The sequence below is a fragment of the Vanellus vanellus genome (genome assembly GCF_965231255.1).
Source record: "Vanellus vanellus genome assembly, chromosome: 1".
Lineage (NCBI taxonomy): Eukaryota > Metazoa > Chordata > Aves > Charadriiformes > Charadriidae > Vanellus > Vanellus vanellus.
Genome location: NC_138905.1, coordinates 117,641,290 through 117,656,189, shown reverse-complemented (window position 1 = coordinate 117,656,189; position 14,900 = coordinate 117,641,290). Strand labels below are relative to the sequence as shown.

At 44.9% G+C, this 14,900-nt stretch overlaps 1 protein-coding gene across 4 annotated transcripts in view; it reads left to right on the top strand.

Moving 5' to 3' along the window:
- TIAM1 (TIAM Rac1 associated GEF 1) overlaps positions 1 to 14,900 on the top strand; it is a gene marked incomplete at its 5' end in the record, with an annotated part of 83,064 nt that overhangs the window by 44,865 nt on the left and 23,299 nt on the right. For all 4 annotated transcript variants that reach the window (XM_082491480.1, XM_082491479.1, XM_082491478.1 and 1 more), the window contains 2 exons: positions 1,259 to 1,345; positions 5,964 to 6,188. In XM_082491480.1, coding sequence (XP_082347606.1) covers positions 1,259 to 1,345; positions 5,964 to 6,188 — 312 coding nt within the window. The remainder of the gene's footprint in view (positions 1 to 1,258; positions 1,346 to 5,963; positions 6,189 to 14,900) is intronic.

The following is a 14,900-nucleotide window of genomic DNA, read 5'->3' as shown; positions in this document are numbered from 1 at the left end:
CTGTGCTTCTGGTTAAGGGTTTTCCAGGTAGGCTTCACAGTGATGACAGCCGATAGCTACTACTTTTTTTTACAGCTGCTCTTTTGCTTAGTAAAGAGTTGTTCTCTTTGCCAAAGTTGGTGTGTTGAGTGAGCTTCACAAATTTCATTTTATTCAGGCTGAGGAGCTCGCATACAGATTCCAAGTAGCTCAGTAAGTCACAAAGGGCCATATGCTTCTCGCTTCTAGGCTGCCACATTCTTCCCCCTCCTTTCTTTTTTTTAAATGATGGATGAAAAAATAACTTCTCATCTATAAGTACCAACTTGAAGGGAGTCCTAAAGTCAGAATAGGCTCCCAGCACATCTGCTTCCTCTTGGCTGGTGGCTGATTCCATGTCAGACAAGCGTCTCACCCCAGAGGTTTGCAAATGTTTTTCTTGAAGGAAAAAGAGAGAGCAAATGGTTGCCTATGCCCATTTAGGGAGTAATGAAGTTTCAGAAAGGCAAATGTTCTGCTTTAGATAACTCTCAACAGTAAATAAACAAACCGTATTTAACTAACCACATTGTATTTCCTTTACACATTGTTATCTTACACAGTGTCAAACACAAATGGCAAGAAAATCACCAAAACCAAACATAATGGTACCATTTGCACTGTTTAGATTAAGGCTGTGTCAGTACTTCCCATCATAAGGCTGTTCTGTGGGTCTCTAACGTAGCTATGAAACATGTGCTAGTAACAGGTTGTGCCAGGAGCAGCTGAGAAATGAAAGGGCAAAAAGGAAAGTGGCATGTTTACAAACTTGTCCAGTGCAGGAATTTCCAAAAGTAAAAGTTGGCATTCTGCTTTAGCAGGAGCTGTTATGCCTTGTCAGAGTTCAGGATGGCATGTCAGCCATAGCTCTCTGTTTCCTGACTTTTGTCTGTTTGGGTCACAAACAGCTCTCTGCAGCTTTTGTCTGCAAACAGCAAAACTTCTTGAAGTGACCTTTTGTGGCAAGAGAATTGGAAGTCTGTTCCAGTGTTTTGCAGCTGTGGTATCTTCAAATAAAGCTGTAGATGATTTATATATAAACTCAGAAATTCAGTTCAGGTTTTTGTTAAAGCCACTTTCATTTTTTAACTTTCTCTTTACATTTTTGAAGGTTTATGGGAAAGAAGGGAGGAATTCCTGACTGCTCACTGCAGGGACAGCACAGCCTTACCTGTACTGCATGTAGGACACGCTGAAACTGGTTGGCTTTTTCTAACCATCTCACTGGGTATCTCTCTAGGTTTCTCCCTGTCCTCTGTGGAAGAAGAAGGGATTCGTCGGCTGTATGTGAATGGCGTCAAAGAGACAGGCCTAGCTTTCAAGAAAGGTAAAAGACGTTTTTTAAGTGCTTTTCATAGAATCATAGAATGGTTTAGGTTGGAAGGGACCTTGAAGATCATCGAGTTCCAACGCCCCTGCCATAGGCAGGGACACCTCCCAGTAGACCAGGTTGCTCCAAGCCCCATCCAGCCTGGCCTTTTGTTAATGTTTGCTTAATCCTGGTACGGACCTTGAGCCTTCTGGTATGGGAGCATTATGAATGCACCAAACCGTAGTCCCAGGCCAAAAGAGATCATGTTCTTTTGGGAAGAACCTGAGGTACTGAATACGTGGCTGTTCATAGTGCTCTCTGTGGCTGGGATTACTGCCTCTAGTTTTGCTTCCAGCCTTTGCAGGAAGCATGACAGCACTTGGAGCAGAAACTGGCAGAGATAACTAGGCTGCCGGGCTTGTCCCAGGGCAGAGCAGGATATGGTTTAACTGCAGCTTACCCAAGCTGAGGTCAACCCTGACACTGCCGTGCCCTTACTGCTATTCCCATTCATTGTCCTTTCTAATGTGCTGGCACTGCTGCTCATGCAGTCGCAGGAGCTGGGCAGCTGAAACCTAAACAGATTTTAAAGTTTAACATGGGGAGCATGAAGAGTGTGAAGACTCTCATCTCTTCATAACCCATCAGCGTATGCAGAGTTCTCAAAAACACCTTCAGAGTTTTCTTGGCGAGTGGTTATATGGTCTTGCAGAGCTTATTCAACAGTTAGCTGTTGCTGAAAGCAGTGCGGGCTGGTGTCCCCCAAACTGGTCCAGCCCTTTGCCTTGTGCTGACTCTGACACTGCTGAGCCGATTCAGCTCACTGGCTCGACAGAAAACTGCCGTGGCAGAAATGCGTGGCTGGTTTTCTGACCCATTAGCAAATGGAGTCAGCTTGTGTTGCAGTGAAGCGAGTGGCAGAAGTGGCACAGTGGAGGGACAGGACTGCACAGACAGAAACCAGGAAGGACGAAGCAGGGGGCAGGGGAGGGGGAGCAGTTTTGGCTGCAGGGAGCCTGGAGTTTCACTCAGCCGTAGCCTCTAACCCTAACTTGAGCAAACCACATAGGTGGTTCTGAAGGCTGCTGCGTATGTCTATTAAGGTTGAAAACACCATCTTCCTCTTTCCTGTCCCTCCTCACCCCACCTCAGCCCCATACAGTTCCCTGGCTGACAGGATGGGTATTCTGCCAAAAGCCTTGAACAGGGGCTGGGGTCAGCTCTCTGCTAGCCTTCCACGGGGAAATAAACCCCTGTGGGTTTCCTGTGAGGAGCAAAGAGAATATGATTTGGGGGGGGGAGGCGGCAGGGCTTTCTTATTTTGCTTTTAGTTAGTGTTTGAGCAACAATGTAAATGAATGCATGAACACAGACTGCCTCCTGTGGGGCTGAAATGCTAAAACATGCTTTCAGTGATACGTTGCTCTTCATAATTGTGATAAAATACGCGGTTAGCAGAAAGCAGGGAGGAAAACTCTCCCTTCCTCCCATTATTTACATGCATGTTTGCATTTGACTGCACTTCCTATAGTAAGTCTAATCGCATGAGATACGGTATTTAATTTTCAATCTTTTTTCGAATTAGAAAACTTAAATTTTATTTTATCCTAATGCTTTTTATGATTTATCTTTTTATTTTTTCTGTTGGTCTGAGTTAGCTAGACCATTGTTGGAATTTGAGGTCCTTGATTGTACTGAGATAGACATGATGCTTTATTCCAAATGATACAAAACAAGTATTGAGAAGAGTAAATGAAGCCCCAGAAATGATGTTTATGGTTGCAGGCATATTAATGTGCTACTATTATGACATGTCATCACTGAGTAGAATTAATGAAATAATGCGAAATGCTTGACTTGCCTTGTTTTGTTCTTGTTTCAAATATGATTTTATGGTCCATTTACTTCGTAGCTATTCTATCTAGTTCATTTTATTCTCTCTGAAACTGCACGCCACACTACCGTTTCTGGGCACAATTACATGCATTTAGAAAGATCTCAATTTTCCTAAAGAAGACTGAAGCTCTTTAGCCTCCTCCCTTCCATGTTTCTCTCTTGAAGGTCGTAGGTAATCTGTTTCCTGGACCATGCAGCTGATCTCTGCTTGCAGCTCAGGCTCATCAAGTCAGGGCTTTCATCCAGGCTTTAAGGGTGGCAAAACTCACCCTTTGTATGGTTGCCCAGCCAGAGGACTGCATGGCATGAGGGCAGGTCACCCCCACAGAGCAGCTCTTTTGACCCTGTAAATTCCAGCTTTCATCCATGTAAATGCCAGAACGGTGACTGGGATGCCACAGTGGTCCCGTTGGTGGATTGGTGGCCATTGCAGGGTATGCTTTCCCACCAGCTGTGCCCAGCGGGCCGGCTCCTGGGGGGATGCCTGAGGGGGACCACCAGTGTCCCCCTCAAGTGGAGACAAAAGCTGCAGCAGCAGGAGCAACCTCGACGATCGGGGCTGTCAGCACCACTGTGCCCTAGTGCTCTGCTGCCTGCCTAACGCTGAAGATTATTTGGGATTATACCCTGGTCCAGCTTGCTGTTGTCAGTCGGAGAGTCCCCGCTGGTGGAGGGGAAGGTCACATTTCCTATGGCACCTTGGAGGGCTGCATGTTAATCTGTCAGCATTGCTGTATCGCCCCCGAAGTGAGCGGGAGTCAGCTGTTTCCTTTGCAGATCCCCTTTTCCCTTGGGCACTGATGCTATAAATAATTCCTGAAATCAGATTGGAAAAAAAAAAAACATGACTAATTTACCAAGCGCTAAAATTTGCCTTTTGAAGATCTGTGTGCTAAGATGTGATTCAGACAGGGCCAGAGAGAAGGCTATCTGAAGTCCTACATCATACGCCCCAGGTGACTGGGAAACATTTTCTGTCCTCCTAGGTGTATGGGTAGGTGGCCACTTCCAATAAAAAACTTTAGTTGTATGGAAAGTTAAAAGCAAGGATTGAGCCAGCCCAGCTACTCCATCCATCCGCTGTCCTGTGTGTAGCACCTCAGAAGTCTGACTCTGTCATAGAATCATAGAATGGTTTAGGTTGGAAAGGGCCTTGAAGATCATCGAGTTCCAACCCCCCTGCCATAGACAGGGACACCTCCTACTAGACCAGGTTGCCCAAGGCCACATCCAGCCTGGTCTTGAACACCTCCAGGGATGGGGCCTCAACAACCTCTCTGGGCAACCTGTTTCAGTGCCTTACCACCCTCAAAGTTAAAAACTTCTTCCTAATGTTTAATCTAAACCTGCCGTCTTCCAGTTTAAAGCCATTCCCCCTCATCCTATCACTACATGCCCTAGTAAAAAGTCCCTCCCCAGCTCTCCTGTAGGCCCCCTTTAGGTACTGGAAGGCCATAGTAAGATCTCTCTGGAACCTTCTCCAGGCTGAACAGCCCCAACTCTCTCAGCCGCTCCTCATAGGAGAGGTGCTCTAGCCCTTGGATCATCCTCGTGGCTCTCCTCTGGACACGCTCCAGCAGGTCCATGTCCTTCTTATGTTGGGGACTCCAGAGCTGGATGCAGTACTCCAGGCGAGGTCTCACAAGAGTGGAGTAGAGGGGCAGAATCACCTCGTTGGACCTGCTGGCCACACTTCTTTTGATGCAGCCCAGGATACGGTTGGCCTTCTGGGCTGCAATCGCACACTGCTGGCTCATGTTGAGCTTCTCATCAATCAGCACCCCCTGGTCCTTCTCCTTAGGGCTGCTCTCCAACCATTCCCTGCTGAGCCTGTATTTGTGCTTGGGATTGCCCCAACCCAGATGCAAGACCTTGCACTTGGCCTTGTTGAACTTCATGAGGTTGGCTTGGGCCCACCTCTCCAGCTTGTCCAGGTCCCTCTGGATGGCATCCCTCCCCTCCAGCATGTCTGCCTTGCCAAAGAGATTGGTATCATCGGCAAACTTGCTGAGGGTGCACTCGACCCCACTGTCCATGTCGCTGACAAAGATGTTGAACACTACAGGCCTCAGTACCGACCCTTGAGGAACGCCACTCGTCACTGCTCTCCACTTGGACATCGAGCCATTGACCACAACTCTTTGAGTGCGACCATCCAGCCAGCTCTTTATCCGCTGAATGGTCCATTTGTCGAATCCCTGTCTCTTCAATTTAGAGACCAGAATATCGTGTGGGATAGTGTCAAACACTTTGCACAAGTCCAAGTAGATGACATCAGTTGCTCTTCCCTTGTCCACTGCTGCTGTAACCCCTTCGTAGAAGGCCACCAAATTTGTCAGGTGTGACTTGCCCTTGGTGAAGCCATGCTGGCTGTCACCAATCACCTCCTTGTCCTTCAATATACATTTATTTACGAGCAATATGTTGTGTAGGGTGGCTTGCTGTACAACGGCTGTTCCCTTGCAGAGTGACGTGAAGAAAAAGGGAATATCTTGTTGCTGGTACCTTGTGAAGGACTTCCTGGGCACCGTGTCCCTAGGGATGGTACTGAAGTACGGAGTACCAGCCTGACAACAGATCTCGCAGAAGTCCATCAAATTTCAATATCAATAAATGTTTACTTTATGTCTAGACATAACCCTGTCTGGCACTTCATAAACACCCGGCTGAGCTCCTTGATGTCTGTGGGTAACAGAAGTTACTGTGCAAGTCTTACCTGCTCCTTTCTGCATTGCAGGCCTGAAAGCTGGTGATGAAATTGTGGAGATTAACAAGAAAGCTGCTGAGGATCTGGACTCAGCTTTGCTGAAAGATGCCCTTGTTCAGCCTTCTCTGTGTCTTACTGTCCGCACCTATCCTGAGATAGAGGAAGGGCAGAAACTAATGCAGCCACCACCACGTCGCTTGGAAAACCCCTCTGACTTGAGTGACGGCACACTGGCATTTGCTGGGAGCAACCAAGGTATTTGGTTTGATGTAGAAATAACCAGGAGGAGGATTCACACTTACAATGTGCTGGTGTAATCCCATTGATCCCTGCATGTAACATCCGTGGTGCAAGTGAGAGGAATTGCAATCTGAATGCACTGGGCAGATAATACGTGGGAGCTCTGGAAGCTGTACGGTATAATCTGCAGTAGCAATGAAGGATGACTGTGTACATGGTTAGGCCGTGAAACATGTGTCATCTCCAAATGCATGTCACATCATCTAACTGCGCCTACAGCAAGTCACAGAACTAATGGCTCCCTTCTGGGCTGCTAAGGAGGTGCCTTTCCCTCTGGATTTGCTCATAGGATCTATGTATGGCAGGGAAGGAAGAGGGGATAACACATTTGCCCTCTCTCATTAGCCGGGAGCACAGGACCCCTGTGTGTTTGATGAGATGCATAAATAACTCACAAGCATAGTTCAAAACACCTAAAGGTAGGGACTGATTTTACAGCCAAATGTATCTAACTGGTCCCACAGCACACTGTGGTGGGAAGGGGCATTCCTGCCCACCACGCTGTCCCATTCGGAGAACTGAGCTGGCAGAAAATTAATCCCTAGCAACTGTGAATTGGTTGCCACTAGTTTCGCTTTCTGAACCAGCTGAGGACAAGCATCCATGTTGGGATTAAGGGAAACAGCTGCAGAAGTGCAGGACCGCCTCCTTGGCGGTTGCTAGCCATTACCTCTGTAGGACAGCAGTGTTGAGAATTGCATTGGGATAGCAGGAAAGCTCCTGTACCATGTCTCCTCTTAACTTGCCTGCTTAGTCAATTCTTACCTGCCGGCTCCTAAATGCCCCCCGTACTCAAAACCAGAAGAGGATACTGGACATACCTGCTTACTTTAGTTTTTTGAAATGATTTAAAATATAGGAAAAATTAATGGAATGGCCAAAAAGAAGTCATTTCCACATAATCAAAACTATTCTGAGCTGAGGTAAATTTTGACTTCCGGTCAAAAGTAAGTGGTGTCTGAATATGTCAAAATACTTTGTTTTCTACCCAAAGTAAAGGTTTCAGAAATGTCAAAATAGTTGTTTTGATAACTATGAAACGGTTTTGTTTGGGGCATTTTGAATAAAAAGCTGGAGCAGGAGGGGGACTGTTCATGCACTTTACCTGGTGTTAGTCATCCTTCTCCCAGGACATGTCTGTTTGATTGCTGCAATCACTCGCTGTAAGGGCTTCTGGGATGAGACTGGGTGCAAACTGAACCTAACCCAGGAGCGCTGTGAATGCATTAGCATGATGCTGAGCTGGAGCAAATGAACCACAGTGAAAGATAGCTTGCTTGGGCTCAGGACCAAGCTGACTCATCTCTGCCTGCAAAGGGTGATGGAGGTACAGCCTGCCTCTCTAGATGCTGCTCTGGTTTTGCTTAAAATATTTACTGAAAGTGATCTAGCAAAAATGTCATTGTTCAGGTGATGGGAACACGTAGAGGGGAAAGAGAAAGCTGGACCAATAGTCTGACTTTGAGGAGCGTGGTTTTCATAGCAAGTGGAATAGCTCAAACAAGAAAGCTTAAAAACAGCTTATTGCAAATACCTCTGAGGGGATTGATAAAAGCAGCGTCATGTAAGATGTGGAATAAACCCCTAAAGGCAGTTAAAATTGAACACTTTCAGAAGGACATTTTTTCCCATTCAATTTTCATTGAACTTTACCCAGTTAGGCTTTTGTGCTGAAAAATCAAACTTACCTTGTACATTTTTATAGCTGGCCACAAGATGCCCCCATTTCCTACTTGAACACCAGCTCTAGGCGGGCCCCGTCCTCTGTCGTTGCCTGGCTTTTTCACTGAAACCACAAGTCCTGAGTCTTCGTACCCTGACTTTCCAGGGCAGTGAGTGTCTGCCCTGGGTGCAAAGAGTTGGGAACTGGGACTTTTGTGTTTATGCAATGTAGTGATTTCTAAGGCAGAGCAGTCACATTTCATAACACAGGGTCTCAACAGCTTGTCTCAACAAGCAGTTTTTCTGCCACTGTCAGTTCTCTGCATTTTGGGGGTTTTAGAGGGGTCCTTGTCGTTGCTGGTGAGATAATGCACAGTTTGCCAAATGTGTGTGAAGAGCCTAGCATTTGCCTTTTAACATTATCCAGAGAAACGCTGCGTGCACCATGTGAAATGAAAACATAGGACCTGGCTGGATGGACGTGTCATGGCCAAATCAGATCTCCCTCCTCTGCTGCTTTGCAGACACAACGTCCTTTGTGCTGCTCCCAACTCGAGTCATGTCTGTCCTCCTTTGGAAGCTTCCCTCGAGTTGGGCTTTTGTGGTTATCGCAGTGGTGTGGAACAGCTGCTTGTTTTTCCGTGTCATGCTGTGGGCATGTGAACTGTCTGGTGGGCCAAGGCGCCTGCTTCTTAAATAGCTCCCCAGGACCAGGGATAAGCTTTAGGCCTTCCATTTCCCTTCAGATTTCTCTTGGTACAGCTGCCCTTCAATTTTGGTGTCCTGTAGTCAGCTCCTTTGCTCTCAGGCTATAGGCATCACAGAAGCTAGAGCTCTCTTGATATTTCCTTTCCTTCAAAATGCAGCAAACGTTGAGGTGGGAATCGCCTTCATTCCTTCTCAAAGGAGGAGGAATACTTCTTTAACCAACAGAAGCAACACAATAGCTCATCAGCAGATGTGCAGGTGTCTGGCAGCTTCTGAAAGTGCCTGTAGTTGGCATATGAAATATGCTTCTGAAGACTGACATTAAGACGATGTTTAAAGCTGAACAACGCCGATGCTCTCATTTGGGATGACTTAGCCTGAGGTGGGAGAGAAATCAAGGATCTGCACCCAAGTGTGCGATTGAGAGGCAGGTGTTTTGATCTTCCCCATCAATTTCTCTAAAAAAAATTTTCTCTAAAAGAATTTCTCCTAAAAACTACAATGTTTTACTGAGCCTTTCTTCTTCTGGCCCTGTGCTTTTTCAGGGATTCGTTAACCTAAAATGGGATCCTCATGAAATTTTAAAAGGAGGTACGTGCTTTTATTTGGGAGATTGTGGCTGTATCTTAGGTTTTTGGTCTCCGCTCCACAGCTTCTTGTACAGAGCAGTCAAGTATGAAATACCCACTGACCCATTTATTTGTGTCCTTGTTGATTACCGGCAGTTTGGCTGGCTAGGCAAATCAGCTCAGTGATTTCTGTTATGTGCTTTATTTATAGCATGCAGATTTTTTTCTTCAGTCCTGAAGTAGTGTAGCCCTGCTTTCAGCAGGGGGGTGAAACGTTGCTGGGCCAGAATGCCAGCAGGTATAAATCACCTGTAGGCACATCCATTCTGCAGAAATTCAGGGTCTGGTTGACCGATCGTGCTGATGTGCTATCATTATCTTCTTCACTGGCAATTCTTCATCAGCTATGAAGGCAGCAAAGGGCAGACTTTTTGTGTGAGGCAAATCATATTGTGTGTTTTCAACAGAAAGATGCTGTGTTACTTTTTTTTTTTTTTTAAGGAAGCTTTCCTAATGCCTTATTACTCAGTGGGAGGTCTTCCAGGAGCAAAGCGAGTCTGTGTTTCTGGGAGTTGACCTCCCTGAAGTGACTGCCAGTGCTCCTGTTAAATACGATGACATGTCTTACAGCTGTTTCATTATCTGGAACTACCTTGTACATACTGTGATGAGGGTTACAGCTGCAAATCAGCTCTGTGACAGTGGTTACTTCATTGTGTTTACTTAACAGGTTATTCTTGAAATGACCTTTGATTGTATATCTCTAACTGATGTGAAAAATATCGTCTTGGGTATGATACATACTTTCCCCTAGGAATTTGTGCTGCATTGTGCTTGCAGAGCCACAAGTTTTGTTCCTTTCATCTATTACTGTTTTTCCTGGCTTTCAGTCTTCTCTCCTGCTAATGTGGTCTGCATAAATCTGGTTGAGAAGGACTAGCTCTCATTCTGTCTGGAGCCTTGCAGCATGTTTCCCTTATTGCCGAAAAGGCTCAATGAAAGCTGTTTCCTCTCCCCACGAGGAATGTTTTGTCTTTCCAACTTGCTCCACTCGGTCCGGGGAATGAGAGCCGGAAGCCTGGAAACACAGCCTTGCTTCTCCCCAAAATCATAAAGGAGATATTTTGTTATTAGTAGGGGATTTGGGAATGGGAGTGGGGAGCAGCATCCATATTTGTTTGCGGTCTCCCCACAATTCACTACCCTTTTTTACTCTGGGGTTGAGTTTCTGAGGTTTAGGCTTTGCATGCTCCTGTATTTTGGAGACCCCTAGCATGAGGGATAACTCTGCAGGGATAACCGAGAGCCATATAAATCACCGTGCAGAATGTATGCATGATAAAAAAGAAAGTACACCCCTGTTTTGAATGGGTATATTAATCTTCTCGATATGAAGTGGGTAGGTATTTTTAGGGAGTCTATTATGTTGTCATTCAAAAGGCAGGAGAACCAGAGGCTGAAGGTAACACGCGCTCTAAAGACCAAAACCAAAGCTGCACTGTAAGAATGGCCATTATTTTTCATTCCATCCTCGTCCTGTCACAGGTTCCCTTAGGCTAAGTAATTTGGATTTCAGAACAAGCTGAGACTAACAGTAACCTTAATTTCTTCAGGGTTATTTTCCTGAGGCAGATGACTAATTTCATACCTTTTGTAGCAAGTTAAAAAGTATTGTTATCATTCAGTGCTTGATTTAACAACTCCAGGGGCATTTACTGCAGCAGCAATCTGAGGGTCTTGCATATAATTAACGAGAAACATGCAGAACTGTTGTTCCCGAGATCTATTTTCTAAAAGCTTAAAAGCCAAAGCTCAAGGATGTTGCCTCGGGCAGAATTGCGTCCAGAGGTCTCATTCCTGGCTTTCCTACAGTCTGCCTGAGCTGCTGTTGAAATAAGCAGCGTGGCTATTAGCACGTTAGTTTTTGCACTGCGGCTTTGGGTTTCTGACCCTTCCCATTTTAGCTGCAGTAAGCATACCTGCTCCAGTCCTTTGTAATCCCAGTATTCTTGCTGGGTTGCTGCTCCCCCTGCCGGCTCCGCCAGCCCGAGGCTGCGGCACGCCACTTGCAGAAGAAAAGGCTGGTTTTTTCTGATCTCAGCGTCCCTGGTTTCCAAGGTCCCTGCGCACATGCTTCATTTTTACGTCTGTGAAAACTGTGTGTGCCAAAGGGGCTACTCAAGCATATTACAAGTGTCTGACTGGGGCTCCTGACCTGGGGAGGGTGAAAAGTGACCGCGGTACAGCTGCTACAGGGAAGGTTTCATTGAAATCTGCATTTTTCCCAAGACGAGTGAATGAATTGAATGACGTTCAGCATGGATTTTTCTATATTTCTGGAATTTATTGCTGTGTTGAAATGGAAAGAGAAGCAATAGGGCTCTTTCGAAAAGAAACAAGATTTATGGGGTTTGTTCTGTAGCTCTCCAGGAAAAGCAGAGTTTCCCAGTTGGTTGCTTGGTTGACTGAAATTGTGGTAGTTGTAGCTCAGTTTTACAGGGCTTTGGAGGAGTTTGCAACTCTGTGGGATTTCCCAATGGAACAGGGTAAAAACGATGTTTCCTTCTTTCATGTTTCAGTGTTTCAAAGCTAACCAGAATTCTTCTAAAAAAGAAAAAAATGCATACTTACCTTTTTTATTGTGGATTTATAGGTGAAATTTTGTCTCAAATAAAAATTTAATCCGAAAGACAGTATGTATGAAAATTGTTCTGTTTAATGACAGAGTCTCTTCTGAAAGGTAACCCATTTTCATAGCGGGGCCATTCCCGAGCAGCATTTTGAAATGACACTTTCTGTTTAAGGAATTGGTGTTGAACTGCCCAAGTGAGAGATACTCTTTTCTTTTAAGACTACAGTCAAACATGAGGCGCTGAGAGCCCTTGGCAGCTGAAACCTTCGCAGCACTTCTCGCAGGAGCACAGACACCCCAGTGTCTTGGCTGGGATTCAGCTGGGGTAGTCACATTCTGCCTGGTCCATATTTCTTCTGCGGTTTCAGCTCAGATGGGCTACCCTCGCCAGCACTTCCCTGTTGCTGCCATTGAGGGGAGTAAATTCAGTATTGCCAGTTCCACATACTCAGGAATTAAGGCATCGTGATGCTAAAAGTATGAACATGGGGGGTGGGGGGGGTGGGTGTTCTGATTTGTATGCTGCTTTTTGTGTTAGTGGGATGCGCACTTCTGAGCTTTGCACCACAGCTGAAAGAGCTTGGCCGGGAATATTTATTTCCACTGCATTAAAAAGCAAATAATCTGGCACCAAGAAGCGGGCTTTAAGAGCAGTACCAAATATTGTGGCAGTCTCATTAAAATCTCGAGCGACAGCAACCCTGCAAATTGGAAGCAGCACCCGTGGAAAATTTTAGCCAAGTGTTGGCATGGTGCTTAGGCTTTACGTGATTCTCCAGGCCTTTAAGCCCCAGCACCTTTACTCCAATGATATAAGACTACCTTTTATTTTGTTAGTTCTAACCATAAGTAGGCGTTATTTAATGGGCATTAGTCACAATGTCACGGATATTACACTGCCGAGGCAACTTGGGAGCTCGTGCGACCTCCGTCTGTGCTGACGGCCACATGGATTTGACCCCCTTTTCCTGCTGCTTTTTGGATTTCCCTTTCTAATTCCTTAATGTCAAGTGAAGCCCACAGGCTATCGTCCCTACCAAATGGTAGGGGTTGGGCAGCGTTCAGGTGCTGCAGAAGGAAACGAGCACATTGTCCTCAGAGCTCCTTGCACAGCTAAATAAAGATTTACAGGGCAAAAATAAAATGCTGTAATGAACCTGACAGAAATGGGACGGTAACTGGAAGATATTAAAGCGCAGGAACGTGCGGCATTATTGAACTGATTGCCTGTGTTTAACTACCACCAGATAAACCCGCTAAAGTCGACATTGGCTTTGGCAGCTTTAGACATTAGAAATACCCTGAGCACATGTACTGTGTGACTGCTCATTAAGGCATAAGTGAAAGATTGCTGTCTGCTGGGTAAAAGTGTTTATACTGCAGGAAACAGATTAAGTGGTGTTTTAATATACAGGAAAAGAAAAAGTGGTAGCTTAAAAGCAAAAGCCAAAACCCCCAAACAAACATTATTTGCCTTGGCTTAGGGTGAGAAACAGCTGTAGGATGTATTTCACACAGCTTATAATGGGAAATTAATTGTAGTGAAAAAACTCAGACTGCCCAAAACAAATTATGACACATAGCACATTTTTGCTCTTATTTTTCAATGGATAGCTTAGGGGTTTTAAGAATTTTTTCACACATTAATAGAGAGACCAGAAAGCTGATAGTCCAGGTTGATAAAATCTAGGCAAGGCTCAGAAAACGTAACTTCTTACAGAAAAAAACACTCTTTAAATAGATTTTGTGTTGCTAAACAACCCCTGCAGGCACATCTTTTTAAAATGTAAACCCCGTCTTTTCAGAAGAGAGGCATGTCTTCCAGAAGCTCAGCTGTGAACTACCTTTTATGTCCTTTTAATTTCATTTGATGTCCAATTTAGCTCCATCCCAGTACACAGAATATGTTCTGAATTTATTTCCGGATTTCTGAATACCAAAAAATACCAAAAATTTTTCCAAATTTTTTCCAGACTCAGCAAAGTGGAAATCTTGTATAGTCGTGCAAATTGTTTTTGGTAATTGTGGCTGAAAGCTTGTAAGAACAGCCGCTGAAAGTTGGGTACTGAGGAACCTAGACCTGGATCTCTGCCCTCAGTCTTGATGCAGAGAACCTTACCTAGGACGTGTTTGCGAACCAACATTATGTATTAACATAAAACTCCTTGGAAGAAGAGCAGTGCCTTTTCAGTTGCAGCAAAGGGACAGAATTTAATTTTCTTATTCATTTAGGAAACATATTTCTTAGAGACTATAATTCCTATATCATGAAACATATTTCAGTCCAGTATAAATATAAACAAACATACTAGATGTGTGTAATCACTTCCCCCCCCTCCCTCCCCAATCTCTTGATTTTGAAAGCAGCCTGTCGTTTTATCTGAATTAAAAAGACCACTCACGCTATTATAGCCTTTTTGGCCATACTGAAATATATCAGTATGACAGATGCGTGTTATCATTACTGTGGCCTTTTTACTCACAGCGTTGCTATCTAGCCAAATGCTTCTTATAGAAAAGTACATGTGACTTACCTAAATTGAAACGTCTAATTGAAAAATAGCAAGTAACATGAGAGTCAGCATGGGACTAACATAGAAATGGTGCTGCATCTGATGTGCTAAATCACTGTTAATCTTTGTAAACTGTCCATGTTTCAATTAAGTAGCGAATCGGAGGGTATGGCTGCTGGACCACTGGGTGCTTGACAACGTGATAGCGTGCTGTTGGGCTGCTTCTGTTTGTAGGGCTAGCAAATGAAAAAACCCACTGGTTTGAAAAATTTTCTGTTTGGTTTTCCACTGAAACATTTAAATGCTGCATGCTAACAACACAACCAAAACCAATGCTAATATAGGCCGTTGAGTCTTGGGTTTTAAAAAGCAGAGATTTTTTCTGTGTTGCTGTATCCATTGAACTTTGATGATGTTTTTCTGCATTACCTGAAAAATAAATGTAACAGAATAAAAAGTATAGTCCCTGGTGAGACATTCACTGTCATGTTCGTGTGGCAGGATGTAGGCAGGGAGGTGTACTCAGAAACCACCCTTCTCCATCCAGCCCCAGGAATGACACTGCAGAAAAATCTCTTCCTTA